This window comes from Balaenoptera acutorostrata, chromosome 7, assembly GCF_949987535.1.
Source record: "Balaenoptera acutorostrata chromosome 7, mBalAcu1.1, whole genome shotgun sequence".
Taxonomy (NCBI): Eukaryota; Metazoa; Chordata; class Mammalia; order Artiodactyla; family Balaenopteridae; genus Balaenoptera; species Balaenoptera acutorostrata.
This window is the reverse complement of record NC_080070.1, coordinates 42332442-42352975: the sequence shown is the minus strand read 5'-3', so window position 1 is coordinate 42352975 and position 20534 is coordinate 42332442. Positions and strand designations below refer to the sequence as shown.

The 20534-nt window shown below is 39.6% G+C and overlaps 1 protein-coding gene across 4 annotated transcripts in view; it reads right to left on the bottom strand.

The window, feature by feature from the left end:
• AOAH (acyloxyacyl hydrolase) overlaps positions 1–20534 on the bottom strand; it is a 184215-nt gene that overhangs the window by 142786 nt on the left and 20895 nt on the right. For all 4 annotated transcript variants that reach the window (XM_007195074.3, XM_007195078.3, XM_007195079.3 and 1 more), the window contains 2 exons: positions 10390–10456; positions 2180–2279 (listed from right to left, as the gene is read on the bottom strand). In XM_007195074.3, coding sequence (XP_007195136.2) covers positions 2180–2279; positions 10390–10456 — 167 coding nt within the window. The remainder of the gene's footprint in view (positions 1–2179; positions 2280–10389; positions 10457–20534) is intronic.

The window sequence follows — 20534 nt, the reverse complement described above, 5'->3', positions numbered from 1 at the left end:
ACAGGGATGTGAATCCCAGTTCTGGTCTTTCTCAGGGGAGTGACTTTCAGCGAGTTCCATAACCTTTTTAACCCTGTTTCCTCAGTCTTAGAAAAGGGGTCATCATGGTGCTTCCATGCTGGGGCTATTTCGGGGACTAGACAGGATGAAGAGTAAGCACAGTGAATGCTCAGTAAATATCAGTTATTGCTATTAAAGGAAATTGTGGAGGCAGAAGAGGATGAAGCTGTCCACATTTGCACCAACTTCCCTCTTTTCTGTGTCCTCTGTAGAGATGGAGGCTGGTGATGGGATTTGAGGAGGAGGGTGGAGGGACCAGGGAGCACGCCCAGCTGGGGTGGAAGCTGAACATTTCTGAGATGAAATTCTCCAACTTCCTCCCAGCCAGAAAGGATGGTCGAAATGTTCCCAAGTTGGGAATTGAAAAGGGGGTGGTGATGGGAGGACAAGGAAATGCTATTTCGAGTATAAATTCTACAGAGTATAAAAATAAAGAATGTCATTTTAAATGGGATAGTTTAAAGTTGAACATTTTGTGACTATGTATAGCTGTGAGTGTGGAAATATATAAAATGATGTTATTTAAGGAAATCACAAAAACCCATATCACTTGCCTTTGTACATAGAGACACATTACTTCTGTACATTATCAAACAGTGACTATTATTATATTCGCATGCTATTTGAATACATGGAAAAAAATTTTTTAATGACAATTAACCCTTCTAGAAATCAGTGGAGACCACATCTTCTCAGGTAGAATTAAGGGAAATTTAACTGGCGCTTAGTCAATAATCGAGGTAGCGTGAAATGCACATGTACCCCAGGTATTTGCATCTCTTTCTTCCTGCTCAAGGAGACAGCCTTATGATATTTAATATTACCAGTAACCCAAATCATGTTCATTGGTTAGGCCAAAAAGTGTTAAAATGACTTTATTTCAATAAGAATAAAAAGGAAATAAAACAGAAGCCTGTTGTGTTATATATAGAAAGACTATAATTCTGGGAAAGGGGGCATAGAATTTTATTTTATTTTTTTATTTTACTTATTTTGTTTTATTTTATTTTATAGGCAGTTTCTGAAAATCATTACTTTGAGGCCTAACCAGGTCTAATATCATACTCTTATTCATAGCACGAGCAGGAAATTGTGTCCACATTAGTCTGTCTCCATCTGCATTCCAATTCAGAATTGTCAGGACTTCCCTGGTGGTCCAGTGGTTAAGAATCTGTCTTACAATGCAGGGGATGCCGGTTCGATCCCTGGTCAGGGAACTAAGGTCCCACATGCCACAGGGCAACTAAGCCCACACACCGCAACTACTGAGCCCACATGCAACAACTAGAGAGCCCTCGCACTGCAACTAATAAGCCTGTGCGCCACAACTAGAGAGAAGTCCATGCACTGCAATGAAGAGCCCACACGCCGCAATGAAAGATCCCATGTGCCGCAACTAAGACCCGAAGCAGCCAAAAAATAAATACATAAATAAATATTAAAAAAATAAATAAATAAAAATAAAAAATTGTCCAACATGATATAATGCACACACGGTATTCTGAAGAGCTATCTCTGAATAATAATGATATTGGTAATAATTTATTAGCTACCATTTTTATTAATATTTATTTATGCAGCAGATATTGTGCTAAGCATTTTATATATATTAGTTCACCTACTTCCCCCAACAAATCTATGAGGGAGGTATTTTAGGTATTTTGTTAGACCGATTTTATGGGTGAGAACAATAAAGCTTAGAATAGGGGGAACAACTGCCCAAGTTTTCCCAGGATGTGGGACTTCCAAGTGCTTATACCAGGAAAGTCCTGGGCAAACTGCATGAGTTGGTCACTCTATAAAAGTAACTTGCTTGATTTTTAAGGGGTGGAGAGGGATTTAACCTCTTCTCACCTTGGCTGGTCAGATTCCCTATGTACTGCCGCCCCAGCTCTAGATTGCAGTCTAAAATAAACAACAAAGACATTCTTTGGTGGCATGGGGGAGGGATCTAAGTTGAAGTTTGGGAATATTATTCCAGGAGATGTAATGGAAAATGTCATTTTGCCGGTCCCTGTACCCAAACCACTGAGCCAGTGAAGCTGAACCTCCCTTTACCAGATTTCCAAAGGGCTTGCATATCACCATAATCTGACATTCAGAATGAAAAAGCACTCACCTTGGGAAGGGGATAGAGGTGACACAAGGGTTGGCCAGGGTCCTGTTTACAAAACTCCAGGGTGTGACACACCACATCAGCATTCACATCCGCTCTGAGCCTGGAGGGAAATAGGGCAAAACAAAGGATATTTAAAAGCTCTCCGGCATTAGGAAACAAAAGCTATTTCAAAAGAAGGTCAGTTCCCAGAATGGATTCTAGTATGGCCTTTGAGTCCAGTTCCATGCAGCTGCTGGATCATAACGATTTCCTGCCACTTGCTCTCTCCTACTTTTAGAATAAGGTCCTGGGGGTGGGGAGAGGGGGCTCACAGCACTGGGCTGTGAGCCGGCCTCTCACACAGGCACTGTGATGCTTTTCAGGAGAAGCCGCAAATAAAATTGAGAAAGGAAAAATGGACAGGGGTGTAAATTCATGGGAACAACATTATTTTTAAAATTTATTTATTTAATTAATTTATTTTTGGCTGTGTTGGCTCTTTGTTGCTGCACGCAGGCTTTCTCTAGTTAAGACGATTGGGGGCTACTCTTCGTTGTGGTGTGTGGGCTTCTCTCATTGCTGTGGCTTCTCTTGTTGCGGAGCACGAGCTCTAGGTGCCTGGGCTTCAGTAGTTGTGGCTCACGGGCTCTAGAGCTCAGGCTCAGTAGTTGTGGCTCACGGGCTCAGTTGCCCGGAAGCATGTGGGATCTTCCCAGACCAGGGCTCGAACCTGTGTCCCCCGCATTGGCAGGCAGACTCTCAACCACTGCACCACCAGGGAAGCCCCAGAACAACACTTTAATGTTTGCTGAGCCTTATAGCAAAAAATCTTTGATATAGCCTTAAACACTTAAAATTATTTTCTTAGATATAATCCAAATCACCTCTTTTCCTTTTAAAGTAAATATGTTTATCTTTGACTTTTTCCCCTGAGTATGGTGTAAGGATAGTGTTCTTCAAACATTTTGGTTTATGTCTAGGTTTGAAGGGGTTAAAACAAACCTTGCATATTCATTTTCTACATGCCACCCCCAACACTCTTAAACCAAGAAGAATGAGTATAATGTGTTGCTTCAAATGAAGGAACAAGTCATGTGTGGACTTACAGTAACTTTTCCAAGTAAACTACTGATTCAAACTCAAATCAAAAGAATAAAAACAAAGACTCCAGAAACATACATTGGTAATATCTAGAGACTAATCTTGGAAGGACAGTTATAGATTCTAGAAGCTATTTTGAGGGGTTTCTTCTCAACTCACATGATCACTTAACTGTCCCCCTTCACCTGTAGGGGTGGGTTCCTGGCAACTGTGTATATACATCCTATCTCCCGCCAGTTGATTGGTCCTCATTAGACTGCAATTCAAGTAGGACCAATCAGATTCTGTCTCAGGGAAATTTGGAATTGGTATTAAAAAGTCTGACTTCATTCTGGGCTGTTCCAAGAATAGCAGGAGCTATAGTGACTGGGGACCGTAATGTCATTTCCTGCCATGAGGACAGAGCATTTGGAAAGCTAGTCTGTAGGATGGGGTTCAGGGGGCAGAACCCAACGTGTGCAGTGAGGAAGACTCTGTTCCTGGTGGCTTCCCAGTCCTGTTTCCAGCTCTGTCTGAAGCCTGGATATTTTCCTGCCTTTAAGTTCCATGACATGCTTTAGGTGCCCTTGTAATAAATCTACTCTAACACCCTCCCCCTCCAACTATTACAGTGACTATCTCTACAGCTACTACAATCACTACCACCATTCCTCTCTCCCTGACCCTTCTCCTCTTCCTCTTCCTTCTACTTCACAAGCAAAGCTAAGTTGTTTCTGTTTTTTTGGTTTTTTTGACTGAATGCAGTCACAGCCCACGCATGGGCCAGCCCTTGAGAAGCACTGGTGAGCTTGGCAATGCTTGGCCCTGTGACCAGGGTCTGGATGTATGTCATTGGATCTGCTCCCTGGCTTCATTCCTGTTTCTGCTTTATTTCTCCAGTAACCATTCCACTGACCCTCCATCAGGTTGCCCACTCCTCCAAGGGAGTTTTCTACCTGGACATGCAGAATAAAAAACAAGATTTAGAGAGGTAAAACAAAAGCAAGGTGCAAACAAAACAAAATAAAACAGAAACGCATCCTGGTTTCACTTAGTGTGCATAAGTAGCACTTTTAATAGTTGCTGAACATTGAAACATCTTTAAAAGCTCTAATAATCTTAACTTTGGACTGCCAAGCAAAAAGTGAGAGGAGGGGCCTTGAGTCTTAATTTATATCATGAACCTTCTTGCAGAAAGAACTGCCCCAATATTAATGAAAAGCCTATCGGAGAAAGAGATCCCATCTCAGAGATCTTTAAATATTTTGATGTGATCCAGGAATCCCATTCCTGGGCAACTATCAGGAAAAGATGAAAACTCTAATTTGAAAAGACACGTGCACCCCAATGTTAATAGCAGCACTATTTAGAATAGCCAAGACATGGAAGCAACCTAAGTGTCTATCAACAGGTGAATGGATAAAGAAGATGTGATGTGTGTGTGTGTGTGTGTATACACACACACACACACAATGGAATAAAAAAGAATTAAACAATGCCATAAAAAAGGATGAAATAATGCCATTTGCTGCAACATGGATGGACCTAGAGATTATCATACTAAGTGAAGTAAGTCAGAGAGAGAAAGACAAATGTTATATGATACCACTTATATGTGGAATCTAAAAAATAGTACAAATGGACTTATATACAAAACAGAAATAGACTCACAGACATAGAAAAGAAACTTATGGTTACCAAAGGGGAAGGGGGAGGGATAAATTAAGAATATGGGATTAACAGATACACACTATCATACATAAAACAGATAAACAACAAGATTTTACTGTGTAGCATAGGGAACTATATTCAATATCTCGTAATAAACTATAATGGAAAATAATAAAAAAGAATATATGTATAACCCAATCACTTTGCTGTACCCCTGAAACTAAGACAATATTGTAAATCAACTATACTTCAATTAAAAAAAGAGAAAATATTTTGATGGTCACCAGTATGTGAAAACATAGGCTGGGATCATGGCTTTCAAATTTCATTCCAGCCGAATGAGACTAACAACGTGACTGGCTAGACGGCTTTTCAGCTTTTTGTGAGCATCTGAGTTAAGACAGGAAAGCGAGCTCATCATGAGAGTCATCTGCTTGGCCCCAGGGTTCCTTCATAGGAGGTGGAGGGGAAGGTAACTTAAAGGTAACTAAGCTGTGGGACAAGCAGTTTGTGACACACAAGATCCATTACCAAAGTAATGTCTACCAAGGGCCAGTAAATCAGGAGAGGGCGGCTGTTTTCACACATCTGTTCTCAACTTAATGGTTCATTTATTTAATTGATGACTGCTGTCTTTGGGGTACTGGTACTTTGACTGGTACTTTGTGGACTCAGGAGGGTAATAAATAAGGCTCTGCTTAATCTTCTTTTTTTTCCAACCTAAGGCCAATATCCCATCTGTGGCAATTCAGAACCAGCAGAGCCAATTCATCATATAGTGTCCAAGATCTATTCTCTTTCCCCTGCAAACAGAGCAAAATTTCAAGTAAGCGAACTTGAATATGGGAGTGGGGATGGGGGCCCCTCATTCAGAGAGTGAGACTTGTGTTCTCTGAACTGAAAAATTGAAGAGGGGAACTGGGTATGTGGTTTCCCTCCCCAGTCCTCTAAGATCAGAGCTTTATCATCAAAAGACTGGAATTGAGAAGCACTCCTTTGGACAAGAATAGAAAGTGCTGAGCCTCATACATCCAGACAAGTGTAAGACCATGACGATGTGCAAGATGCAAAGAAGTGGCAAAGTAGCATGTGTGCTCTTAACCAACCTTGGGATAGAAGGCCTAGGCTATACATAATTTGTGAAATCCTTAGGAAATCTCCAAACCCTTTATAACTATTCCCATCCAACATTGCCTTCTTTTTCCTGGAGCTGCAAATAAGATCAAAATGGACACATTTCAATTTACATCCTTTACTACCTTTACAGGTAACAGAGTTGTACAGGAGTGAGTCATGTGGGGAGGAAGCTTCAACACATTCGGCAGAGCTAATTAACAAGTTTAATTAGGATCATGGTAGAAGGAAGTCAATGCTGATGATTGTCATCATCGTAAATCAAAAGAAGGGAGCACGGTCAGGGTTAACTTTGAACAGACGGGTAGAGTGATAGCCTATGGCAGGGAGCAAGGACGGCCTTTCACACAAGAAAGCTCTCAGATTTAGACCTTTGACATCACTTTCAAAGGAGAATGTATACATTAATATATAGCCACAGAGATACACTCACAGCATTGAAAGAAGATCTTCCTCATATGACAACACTTTTATCTCACTTCTGGACCACACTCTTTAGAGTGTACTAGGAATTTAATCATTTCTATAAATCTTGTCATTACCTTGTCAATGGCTCAGTTGTATTATTGTACTTTATATTTTTGCTATTTAAAAATACGTTAATTACATTTAAGTTGTACCAAAATTGTTTTAAACCCTGTTTTGCATTTTTCTTCTAAACATGTTAGTAGTTTAGGCCTCTCCTGATTTCTGAAAACCCCTAAGTTTGGAATATAAGATTTTATGATTGAGAGCATAAATAGATACCATGAAGCAAGGTGAGATGAACAGAAGACCAGCATCAGCTTTGCTATGGCAACCTCTGGCACAACAGAAGTCAAGACAAGGAAGACCGAGCACGTGGTCACTGGCTAGGCGTGGTTGCTCCCGGAAGTAGCCCCGCCCTGCCTGACCCAGGTTCTTGGGCTAATGAATGCCCGAGTACTCAGGTGTCCCACTTCCTAACAACATCCTGTGGTTCGCCTGTGGGTAGGAAATGTAGTTGCTGAATAATTAGTCCATGAATCATTGAGAATTGACCTGTGAAATAATGAGGAGGGATGCCCTCTGGGTTAGGAAATACATTTAGTATTGGAAGCCTGAAATTCAGGTAAAACTAAATCATAAGGTTGTCATGTTCAGGGTCTACATCAGCCCAGAACTGCATGTGATTGATTAAAATAAGCTGTAAGAAGAGGCCACCATAAGAAGAGAAATTGCTATCAGCAAACAACTAATATGGGTCCTGGAAAATTACACACAAACAAAACTAATAGTGGACGCAACCACAAAGGGGGATCATTTATTATATCTATCTTTCTTCAAAGTGGCCTCCCCCATACTAATGAGAATTAGTCATCTTATGACTCTCAAAGAAAAAACTTTCTTCCCCTCCCCACCACCTATTCAGCCTCTTTCAGTGGCTTGCCAGGTCCATTTTTTCTCAACACCCTGTGTCCACTTATAGTTATTTGAGGTGGGGACTGTCTTGTACAGTCCACACCTGTAGTTATCTAGTACAGTGTCTGTCTGTCCTCTCTTTGATCCCATGCTTAACTGGCTCTTGCACTCAGCGCCCTCTAGCCAGCTACAGAAAAGCATTGGGTTTCCCAGTGAACCCAGGCCACTTCCCTATTACTCCCAGCACACTTGGTAGCTAATCTCTGACATTCCGTTTGCATATCTGTGTGTACTGCCCTCTTTGGCTTCTGTGACTGTTTTCCACTTACTTCTCTGGTTCCCTGATCTAGGCCCAGGAAAACCTCTCTGGCCAAGCTGATGTTTCCCCCAGAGCACCTGGCTCAGACTAGGTGTGTAAACAGATTCATTGAATAGGCTAAATTGTTTTCTTTTCTTTAGTTCTTCTGTAGTGATAATTTTATTTTTATAAAGAATGAATCAATTTAGCAAATGTTTACTAAAGGCTTTCTATGCTCAAGTATTGCACCAAGCCCTGGAGATACAAAGCTCCCTGCTTCCCCTTCCTGCCACCCTTCCTCCCTTCCTTCCTTCCTTCCTTCCACATATTCAGTATTTTGCTTAAGATGAATAAATGTAGTCTTAGTTCTCAGAAGTCTTTCAATCTAGTTAGCAACTCAAAAAAGTAAATGGAGAATTAAAGTACAAACAGACATGGTAAGTGCTGTGCTAGGGGTTTGCACAGGATAGGAAGAATGTGTGTGTGTCTGTGTGTGTGTTGGGGGTATCTATCTTAGCCTAGGGAGGGTCAGGAAAGCTTCCAGAGGAAGTGACCCTGGAGCTGAGGTCCAAAGAAGTAAGATTTGTTTGGGGTACAGGTTTTGGATGTGCCAAGCTGAGCGAACAGCTCATGCAAAGGTCCTGAGGCAAAAACCTTCTCATGTGTGGGGAGAATTACAAGTGGTTTGGAGCATGGTGTGCTGTGGAGCAGCCAGGGATGAGTCTGAAAATGTCCTCAGGGGTCAGTTCATAAAGAGCTTTGTGTAGGGGACTAAGGAATCCTGCAAAGGGTGTGAAAATTTTATGTTGGAGATTGCCATAATTAGTTTTGCATTAAAAAGCTATCTAGCCAGCTAGAATGTGGATTATGGACTTGCAAGGCAATGGGCAATCCTGCAGGGCTGGGGTCCTATTAGGAGGCAGTGGCAGTAATAGAGATATGAGCTAAGAAGAAGGGGTCCCTGCCTTCCAAAAACTCCCAGTCCAGGGCCCGTGAAAAATCACTGACCACAGTAGAGGGAGGGCAATATAAATAGAGGCAGGTGCACAGCACGATGGAACACTGATCATCCCTCTGGTCTGTATCATTTTAAGTTCCTTTTGTCTTTAGAATTCTGTAACTGCAGGCTACCCTTCTGTGGGGTTAGCTTCTCTGAGCCACTCTGCTCTGAGGCTAATATTAGGCATATAAAATAGGAACATGTAAGAATGTTCACAGTAGCACTGTTCACAAGTGCCACATGTGAACAGTGCAAAACCAGAAAACAGCCCAAACACCCGTCAATGGGAGAGTGAAGAAATAGGCTCTTGTAGAGACACAATGGAATATTGTGTGCAGTCAGAGTGCATGAACTACAGCAGTGACACAAATCTGTGGATGAATCTTAGACATACAAATGTAAGTGGTAAGTCCCCAAAGATTGTGAACAATGTGATACTCTCTTCATAAAGTAAAGAAATAACCAGAATTTTAAAATATGCTTTAAAGGAATATATAAAATAAATATATTAATAATTATTTATTGTATTAGCATATATTATTTTTATGATTATAATTTATCATATTAATAAAAATATACATATATATAAAGACTTTAGAAAAAGGAAACAAGAGCAAGATAAACATGGGATTTATTACTCGGGTGGAGAAAAGCTTGAGAATGAAGAGAAGGACCGTGTGGTTAGGGTAAGTTATTGTCAAGGACCTAGAATTTGCCTTGGGAGGTAATTTGGAAGCTAATTACAGTATTCAAAGTAACTAGGTAAATAACTAAATAAGAAATAGAAGAGGGCTTCCCTTGTGGCGCAGTGGTTGAGAATCTGCCTGCCGATGCAGGGACACGGGTTCGAGCCCTGGTTTGGGAAGATCCCACATGCCGCGGAGCAACTGGGCCCGTGAGCCACAATTACTGAGCCTGCGCGTCTGGACCCTGTGCCCCGCAACAAGAGAGGCCGCGATAGTGAGAGGCCCTTGCACCGCGATGAAGAGTGGCCCCCGCTTGCCGCAACTGGAGAAAGCCCTCGCACAGAAACGAAGACCCAACACAGCCAAAAATAAATAAATAAATAAATAAATAATTTAAAAAGAAATACAAGAAAGCCATGTATGAATCCTTGATGAGAAAGTACCATGAACAGGAATATGATTTATCTGATCCAGTGCTCTGAGCTCAAAAAAGAGAAAAGAAAGAAAGGAAGCAGACAGATAATGATAATGGCGCACATACAGGATCTTGAAGGGTGGGGCTGGAGAGAAGGCCAGGAAACCAGCAGGTGGGAGGAGAGAAGGAAAAAAACCTGAGAAGCACGTGGCCCGAGAACCCAGGAGGGAGTGTAGGGCAAGCTCAGGAGAAAGGGTCAAATTCCCATGTCCAGTCACTAGGATCTTGTCATTTGTTGGCATTATTGGTGAAATTCCTTCTGAAAGCCTCTTGGAGAGAAACTGAGCCAGGTTGCCACACTGTAATTCAAAGGGAGCCTTTGCCTAGGATCACAAAGGATCTGAGTCAGGTTTGCATTTTCCGCTATTAACAAGAACTGGATAGAGATTACGCCCTTTCACAAAAAGTACATCCAACTGGAAATGCAGCCAGCCACCTCCCAGTTTTCCTGCTTCCCCCCCATCACGTCCCAGCAACCAAATCAGATTAATGTGCTGGCATACTCACAGTTTTATGATGTCTGGTCCAAATATGCCTACCACTAAATAGCAGGTGGTCTTCAAGAACAGTTTTTCTAAGAAAAATCAGGGGAAATAAATTATTTTTCATTATGATGAATTTAACACACGAGTTAATAATGATCTTTACTAGGAACTGAAGCTAAGTGCTTAATTTATTGTTAATTCAAGTGATTAATTGTAAAGGTTTGGGAGAAATGTTACAGTTAATATACCCATGAAAATATCATTTCCATCTCAGGTTTATGTAAATGGCACTTTGTTTACTGTAGATGTTAAAGACCACTAATTTTTGATAAAAATACAGTTAAATTCTGGAGTCTCATTTTCTTTTGTACAGCAGGGAATGTCTGAATGTTGGTAAGGATCTCACTTGTTGATGATGACAGAAACAGGACTTGCTTCAAAGTAAATAATCTGAAATATTGCTTTGTTAAAAATATTCTTCTCTGATGTTCATTTGGGGAAAAAAGACTTTACTTTGGCTATTTAATTTTTGCTGTTGGTATTCCAGACATAAAAGGCTACTAACTGTCACAGGTGTCTCTGCATTGCCATCTACACCAGAGAAACACACACACACACACACACACACACACACACACATATGCAAACCCATGGCCTAGACAACCTCCTTCTCCTGCTTCCCATGTTATGAAAGTACAGGAAGGCTTTATGGATTGGTCTGTTTGGACAAGGAAACCTGTTAAATCTCTGGTCCTGTTTCTCCAGTTTGTCAGCTGACTGTGGAACCCTGGTAATTCTATGGAGGACTTTTGCATGGTTAGGATGGATGGACTGTCCTGAGGACAGATGGGAAACCCTCCCTGAGAAAAATTTTCCTTGTCATACTTACCTCAAACTGCGCTACCAGTTGCTTGGAGAATAGGGTAGTGAAACAACAGGATAAATATGGGAAAACTCTCTGGTACTTCAATTTTACTCAATGGTAAATAATGTAAATATTACTTTTGTATTAAAATAGATAGTTTCATGGGACTTTTTTTGCAATAAAGTATGAGACTTCAAACACATTATGCTTTTGAAGTAAGAACTTAAAACTAATCTCACATTACTATTGACCTTACAGAAATAAAAAGAACGATAAGGAAATACTATGACATCTGCATGGCAGCAAATGAAAGGCAAACTACCAAAACTGACTCAAGAATAAATATACAATCTTAATAGACATACAACAAGAGATTAAATTAGTAATCAAAAATGTCCCATAAAGAAAAGCCCAGGACCAGATAGCTTCACTGGTGAATTGTACCAAACGTTTTCAAAAATCATCTGAATAGATATTCTCCAAAGAAGTTATACAAATAGCCAATAAGCACATGAAAAGATAGTCAACATCATCAGCTATTAAAGGAAATGTAAATAAAAACCACAGTGAGATACCACTTGACACCCACGATGATATGTGAGAATAAAAATGACAGATAAGGGTTTCCCTGGGGGCACAGTGGTTGAGAATCCACCTGCCAATGCAGGGGACACCGGTTCGAGCCCTGGTCTGGGAAGATCCCACATGCCGTGGCGCAACTAAGCCCGTGAGCCACAACTACTGAGCCCGAGTGCCACAACTACTGAAGCCCGCGCGCCTAGAGCCCGTGCTCTGCAACAAGAGAAGCCACTGCAATGAGAAGCCCGTGCACCACAACGAAGAGTAGCCCCCGCTCACCACAACTAGAGAAAGCTCGTGTGTAGCAATGAAGACCCAATGAGGCCAAAAATAAATAAATAAAATAAATAAATTCATAAAATAAAGAGGCGGTTACTCTCATTAAAAAAAAATGACGGATAATAACAAGTATTGATGAGGATGTGGAGAAATCAGAATCCTCATATTCTGCTGGTGGGTGTATAAAATGGTACAGCAACTTTGGTAAACAGTCTGACAGTTCCTCTAATGGTTAAATATTGAGTTACTATGTGAGCCAATAAGCCCACTTCTAGGCCCAAAAGGATTCAAATATTTATACTCACACAAAAACTTATACATGAATGTTCATAGAGGAATTATATAAAATAGTGAAGAAGTGGAAATACCTCAACCCAAATGGCTATTAACTACTGAGTGGATGAACAGAATGGGCTTTCTACACACAACAAGATATTATTCAGCTATAAAGAGTAATGACTTCCTGATACATGCTGCAACATGGATGAACTTAAATACATTATGCTGAGTGAAAGAAACATATTTCTACGATTCCATTTACGTGAAATGCCTAGAATAGGCAAATTCACAGAAGCATAAAGTCGATTAGTGGTTGCTTAGTGCTGGGGAGAATGGATGTTTGGGAGGTGATGGCTAAGGGGCATGGAGGTCCTTTTTGGTATAATGAAAATGTTCTAAAATTTATGGTGTTGATGGATGCACAACTCTGTGAATATACTAAAAACCACTGAATTATACACTTTAAATGAGTGAATTGTATGGCATGTGAATTAAATATCAATTCAACTGTTATAAAATAAAAACTGCACCCCTTGGGTGCTCCTCTTTATTGGTGTCAAGAAAGCTCTGAGGTCCCAAGTCTCAGACACCAGGGTTTCAGCACCAGCTAACTGGCTTCTGACCTTGGTCAGGTTGCCTCCCCTTCTGGGTTTCACTTTCCTCATCTGAAAAATGTAGGAGTAGGATTCAGTTCAGTTCCCTTCACTGTCTTGGAAGCTTGGAGGATTATGTAAGCGACATTCAAAATTACATGAACTTGCAAAGCACTTTGGAAATGAGTTTCTAGTATCGTTAATGTAAAACTAGTTTAGCAGAGAGCAGAGCAATTTAAAAATCGACACCAGGGTGTTCTTTGATATACTTGCAGTGCTGCCTGAAAGGCAGAGAACATTTTTCTTTTTTCTGGTAAAATAAGAGGTGTTTGCATGTGTGTGTATTTTTTATAGAACATTATTTTGCTCAAGTTGAAGTAAGTGGCAGCAATGTTCTCCTCACCCTCTGTGCAGGGCCATCTGAACAATCAGTTTTCTCAAACAGATTCTGTGATGGTTAAGAATGAGAGGCTCCTGCAGAGATGGGCTAATGTGGGACAAGAGATGGGCCTCTGACAGCTAAACTCTAGATCAACACAGAAGGGTGCAGAGCAGAGAGAGGCAAAGTCTCTAGAAAAAGCCAGACAGGGCCCAGTCAGCCATGATCAGATGGTAACCTGTTACTGCTACAACTGAAGAAAAGACCGGCACTAACATAGTGCTAGTAACCTATCTGATGTAAAATGTATACAGTTAAACCTTGCCCGTGACCAGGAAGGTACAAGAGCATTTAATTTCTACAGAATCAAAAGGACTTGGAACAGCATAGGGAAAAAAAAAGTATGGTCATTCCCCAGGGCAAAGGAAGGTTTAAAAAGGAACAATAGGTGTATCCACATGTGTGGGTGTAAATAAAACCTAGAACATCCCAAGTTGTAAGTCACTCTTATGTTTATCATCACTTCGTTTCTCATAAGAAACTTTTGAGGGGGTGGTTATTTTTACCCTCATTCTATGGGAAGGAACTTTGAGGTTTAGAGAGGTAAGGCTTGCCCAAGAGCACCGTGGTTCAGTAAGAGATTAAAGTCTTCTACCCCAAAAGCCCAAACTATTTGTAGTATGCATTTCAACATACTTAGGACATTTTATTTGATGCCTCATCTACCTCAGGTATACACTAACTACTGATTAGAAATTTGCAGCACAGTGAGGTGAACTGACCACTGAGATAGTTTTGTAGCTATGTGTTCTGGGCTGCATGTAGATTTTCAGAACCTACAGAATGTGAGGAGAGCTGCCTTCCTCATTTTAAGACGACATGAGTTTTTAACTATCATACTCCATGGAGATAAGATTTCTGCACAGGTGACCCAAGAAAGTGAAGTTCTAGCAAGACTCTGAGGGCATATGAGTCTACTGACCCCTGGTGAGAATGATTCCATTAATCATTTTTCCATTAACAATTCTGAGATTCTTCCAAGGTGTTTACTAATGAGAGCCAGAGGCAAATGCAGTGGGTAAAACTGAAGGTCAGAAATACTTTGCACAATTCGAAAAAATTGTCTTCCCAGGCATCGGAAAGGCCCGCATGATTTACTGAGTGATTATTCTCAAGAATGTTGCTTGCACGGTTTCTCTGCTAAGGTTATGTTTTATATACTTGTTTAGCTTTGGAGATAAAAGCAGTACTACTTAAAAATAATTTTTAAAATCATAACTGTTTGTTGCTGTGCATATTTTGACTTCCCCTCTCTCCCATTCTCACCAGACAGAAGGCAATACTGGGTACAGGCAGTCACTGCGGACCAGGCCTATTATGTTTTCTAGAAGGAGAAATCTTTAGCTAAGGGTCAGACTATCTTTGTCACCCTATACAATTCACGTGACCATTCTGTGCACTCTTTCATATCCACAAAATGGAAACAGTAACGCCAACCCTGCCCTTATGCCTGTCAGGTGAAAGAGCCTTTAATCCGAACTGAGTACTTTATTTCTATCTAGAGGTGAATATTAATTAATAAAATGAAAATAACTCCAAATAGTCTTATAAATCCTTTGAAATTCCTGCAATTAAAAGGTAACCCTCGGGCTTCCCTGGTGGCGCAGTGGTTGAGAGTCTGCCTGCTAATGCAGGGGACACGGGTTCGAGCCCTGGTCTGGGAAGATCCCACATGCCGCGGAGCGGCTGGGCCCGTGAGCCACAACTGCTGAGCCTGCGCGTCTGGAGCCTGTGCCCCGCGACGGGAGGGGCCGCGATAGAGAAAGGCCCGCGCACCGCGATGAAGAGCGGTCCCCGCACCGCGATGAAGAGTGGCCCCCGCTTGCCGCAACTGGAGAAAGCCCTCGCACGAACCGAAGACCCAACACAGCCAAAAATAAATAAATAAATAAATTAATAAAAAAAAAAAAAAAAAAAAAAAAAAAAAGAAAGGTAACCCTCCACTGAAAAACTGAAATACCAACTTTCCTTCCCTCGGCAAAGTGCTAGCTTCTATTTTACCACCATCTGATTTTTCAACCTCTCATTTTACCTCAGCAGACTCTAAAATTTTCTGTTATGAGTCAAAAGGAGCCAAGGTGGAACCTTGAACACCAGCAATCTTGGTTCATGTTGTTTTGTATTTTGCTGGTACACTGGGACAGGATCATCTGAGAAATAAGATTTTTACTCAGCCTTTCATCTTTGAACAACACAACTTTGCTTAAAAAGAGAAAAGCAAACTCAAGGTAAAAATGGTGATATCTGTCAATGTGGTCTATTACACAGAAATGACAACAATCAAAACAAGTCTTAATGATGATTATGACTTTTTAATTTTTCTTCCTTTTTGTAAAATGGTAATAACATTTTCTTCTTTCTCTAATTCAGAGATGTGAAAATATAAAGTAAGGTTTATAATAGATTTTGAATGTCCAATAAAAATGGGGATGGATAAATAAAATATGGGACATTTATATGGTGAAGGACTATAGAGTAATTAAGAGGCCTGACCTAAGTCTATATATGTCTTGACACATATAGATCTCAAAAACATAATGGTGAGTGAAAAGCAGAAGTTGCAGAGTGGTATATACAGTAAACATTGATGTAAAACTACAGTCCCCACAAGGGAGGATTCTGGAAAGATGATGGTGGAGGCAGCAGAGTTTTGGAATTTCACTGAATCTCTACAAAAAAAAAAAAAAAAATAGAGCTTCTAGATAGGAAAACCAAAACCCCATGGACAATACTTACAACAAAACTAGATATCTCCATGAGCCCCAGAATACAATTAAGACAACGATAAACCACTCACAATCATGGGACTTAAGGGTTATCAACATCAGTGTGGGAGAAAGTAAAGGGAAGCAAAGGGATGAATAGCAGAATCTCCAAAATAGCCCACAGGTATTGACGACAAAATATGGTGGGCCAATGAAGAACATCAGCTGAAACTGGGAGGGGTTTTGCCCACTGCAGTAGCAGATGAGTGCAAAGGACTCAAGGTTATAAGGACTAAAGGGTTTGAGTCGTCAGGCATTTACAAATTCTAGAAACTGATCTACCAGACCTGCCTTCCAGGACAGGGCCCACACTGAGGGGAAACTAGTGGGTTTGGAATCAAAATTGAGTTGGATAGAAGCAAAGTAAAGAGAAAATCCAGGTAAAAGTGTGCAGAGGGACAGAATCAGAAAATTTCAAAATGCAAGCAGCCATGTGTTTATTTACTTACTTTTTAACACTACACAAAAACAATGGAAGAAGGAGTTCTGTGCATTTGGAGAAGCTACCCTAAGCCACTTCTCTTTCTAAGAGTTTTTGAAAACTAATTTCACATAAAAATGAGCAACAGATATGTATCTAGGTCAACTCCCATACAAAGTTATTATAAGAAAAAAAAAAAAAGAATAAGGAACAGAATCACATCCTTACAGATAGCAAAAGCATGCCAGAAAATCATGCCAAAAAAAGGATTAAAACATAACAGTATTTCAAAATGAGTGAGAAGCATTAATAAAATGGTATAAGACATGAAAGAACAACAGAAATCAGAATTGGAAAAACTCAGGTATGGAATAAAAGAACTCAGGGAAGAATACAAGATTATAAAAGTAATGAAATCTAAATTAGGATGAACACAAGAAGAAGGGAATACAATAGCTGACGTTCTAAGAGAAATAGAATATGGAAAAGAGGAAAACTTTCAAGATAAAAAATAATTGAAGTGATAAAAAGTATTCATTCAAGAGATAGGCAAAATCGTGAATACAGGCAAAGATTTAAAATATGGTTATTAGAAATCCCTGTCAAAGAAAACCAAATCAAGGAAACTGACCAAATACTAAAAACTTTCCTGAAATTATAAAAAATGTATTTGAAACCACATATTAGTTTCAAAATGAGAGAATAAGAGCACACTGCATGCCTGAGAACATCAATATACAACAGCCGACACCAAGCCATAGTCTAGTTAGATGACTAAATTTTATAGAAGAAAAAATAATCCTTTGAACTAGGCAAAAACAGCAAGTGACTTATAAGAAAAAGAAAATTAGATTATCATTAGGCTTTTAAATAACATATTTAAGACACTTAGGGAAAGAAATTGTGCCAAGGTTTTTTTTTTTTTTTTTTGGCCACACTCTGTGGCATGTGGGATCCTAGTTCCCTGACCAGGGATTGAATCCGAACCCCCTGCAATGGAAGTGCGGAGCCTTAACCACTGGACTGCCAGGGAAGTCCCTGCCAAGGATTTTTATATCCGGAAAAACACTTTCTAACATAAAGGACAAGCCAGCTTGTTATCAACGTGCAAGAATTCAGGGAATATTGTTCCCATGAGTCCTTCCTGAGGAATGAACTTTAGACAGCAACTCGACTAGAGAGACATCTGCATAAGGGCTGGTGGTGAACATCAATCTTACAGTTGCTGATGGAACTAAAACTAAATGAAGATGAAAAGGGAATGTATATATTGCACGTAATGGCCATATACTCAAATAATACAGTACAATGATTGAAAAGGGTGGAGAAATGGGAAAAGCATATTCAAAAAACAATTTTTAACCGCTCTCAATGATTATAAAATATATTAATAGTAGTAGTGTTAGGCTTGACGTCCTGAGGCTGTCATATGTGTAAAGAAGGATAGGTAAATGAGTAATTATGAGATATTTAAATTCTATCAATCCCCCTGTCCTTGAGAGTTAGGACTTTGAGTGTGGAAAGAAGAAGATACAGATATGATACAGAAGAAACTAAGAAAAAAAATCCTGCAGTCCTGAATTTGAATTTGAAGTGTCAGAATGAACTCATATACTTTATATTAAAATAATATATGTAAATGTATATATGTATATTTTCTATCACTGTCAACAGAAGAAGTCTAGAAAGAAGGACCAACTGAGTAGCAATGACATTGCTATGCACCCAGATCATGGTCTTAACACTATTTCCCACTAAAAGAAACCAGAGCTTCTAAGAGAAATGACTGATTTCAAGCCTGGGGTTGGAAATGTACAAGACAGGCTGGAACAACTTGTCACACTAGTTAGTGAGGAAGCCACAAAGACTACTTAGACTTATGTCAAAAGGACCCAGGAGCCAACTTGAAGAAGTTCCTACTGGTCAAAGATGAGAGAATTTGAGCTTTAAAGGGATAATAATTGAAGTAGTCTGAAACTCATCAAATGTGTATAAATTCATGAGTTCATAATGATACTTTAAAGAAAACCAAGTGACTTCTTTGGGATGATACTACAAAGGCAATGAGTTATTTGCAAACTGGCAAGTAAAACAAAAGAATCAAGCATTTATCCTGCCTTTCTTAGAATGAATAATAGTACCATTAGGAACTGTGGGGAAAAACATCCCTAAACTATGATGATGATGAAGGAAACTGTGTCTAATATATTTCAACTACTAAAGGAAATATAACTGATAGATTAGAATAGCACCATTTTGCCACCTCCAATGAACTAATAGACCTAGTCACAGAGCATCAACAGCTGTTAGTATCACAAAAATAAAAAAGAGAAAACCACTTATGATGGCCTCCTGATGAAAGAAAACACCATCACTTATAGCCTTGCCAAAGAAATCAAACTGGAGTCTCATCAAGCCTCTGGATCTAGCTGCCAATTTTCAGGAAATACAGAGCACAGAGAAACATATTCAATCATACCACAGGGATGCCATCAGGAAAATGCAGAAATCTACATGGCAGATTCCACAGCTAAATTACAAGGAAAAGGAAGGGATGGAAAGGAAACTGGTAGATTAAAATCGACTTAAAAGACACATCAAAAATTTAAAAACTGGGCAAGACTATGGTGTCTGGAGATATGCAGTTGGGTGATAAAGCTATAAAGCAATACAAGGAAATGATTATAGTAATCTTTAGGATGTTGTTTTTTTAGCGGGGAGGAGGAATTTATGATGGGTTGAGGCATGTGGATGGGACTTTTGGAGCAGCTACCTATCTGTTCCTTCTTGACCTGGGCTATGTTTACAAGGGTGTTCACCTTTCAATAACTGGTAAAGCTCTACATTTATTTTGTGTGTGTTTTTTAATTTGTTTCCTTTTACCAAGAAAAGGTTAAAAAATTATCCACAGACAATACTACACATAGTCTATGGATTCATACAAGTGACTGTACAAGTATAAAATTTGCCAAACCCAATGCCCATCAAGCTCCTAGGAGTGTTTCCATCTAGGGAGGTGGTAGGAAGATGTAACTGGGAGTGGGGGAGGCCAAAGGGCGTTTCAAGTTTATTTGTTACCTTCTAATTCTGTGAAAATATGTCAAAATCTTAGCAATGGTCAAACTGGGACATTGCAAACACATGTATTTGTGTATTATCCTTTCCCAGTCTTTATTTTTGAATTCTAAAAAAACGAGCTTATGAGTATACATTGAGACTGCATGCAATAAATTTTCCGAAAATGTTTTGACGCCATTGACACAACGTCTGTTAAATCAAATATAAAATCGTCATGAGTCCAACTACCTTACTTAAAAATAATAATGTAGGCATCTTTGAAGAATTAGTTCCTTAACATTAAGTGAATGAAAATTTGACTCTCAAAGAAGTTTATTCATTGTGATTGTACACCTAACAGTATTCTATAAGAGAAATAGCGTCAATATTTTCTTTCTGCTGAGAGTGTAAAAAACTATACAATTTGTTTAAACCACCAATCATTGCCTTCTTTTGCAGGATGTGTAAAGGATTTTATACAGATCCAGTTCAAATCAATGGAATGTCCATAGATTATTTTCCCATTTGGAGTTTTAAGATCCATTGTCTCCTCAGCCTAAATAAAGCTCTGTGTTAGAAAGGAGGTGCTTGCATCTGAGAATGTGTATGTGGTTAAATTAACATAAATCATTGAAAATTATTCATTATTCATAATTTTGACCTTCTTGGTACTTAAGACCATGATCACCAGGTGGGCAAATCATTATAAATGTGACACATAAAACAACAATCGGCCATTCTACATTTTATTCCCTAAATGTCCACAACAATCTCATTCTGCCATGAGAGAAAATGAATGTCAGGGGAAAAAAATTGCCTCAAGTATTTTTTTGTGTCTTCCTTTTAATTTCTATGAGCTCCATAAGAATATCAACTCACAGAAATAACAC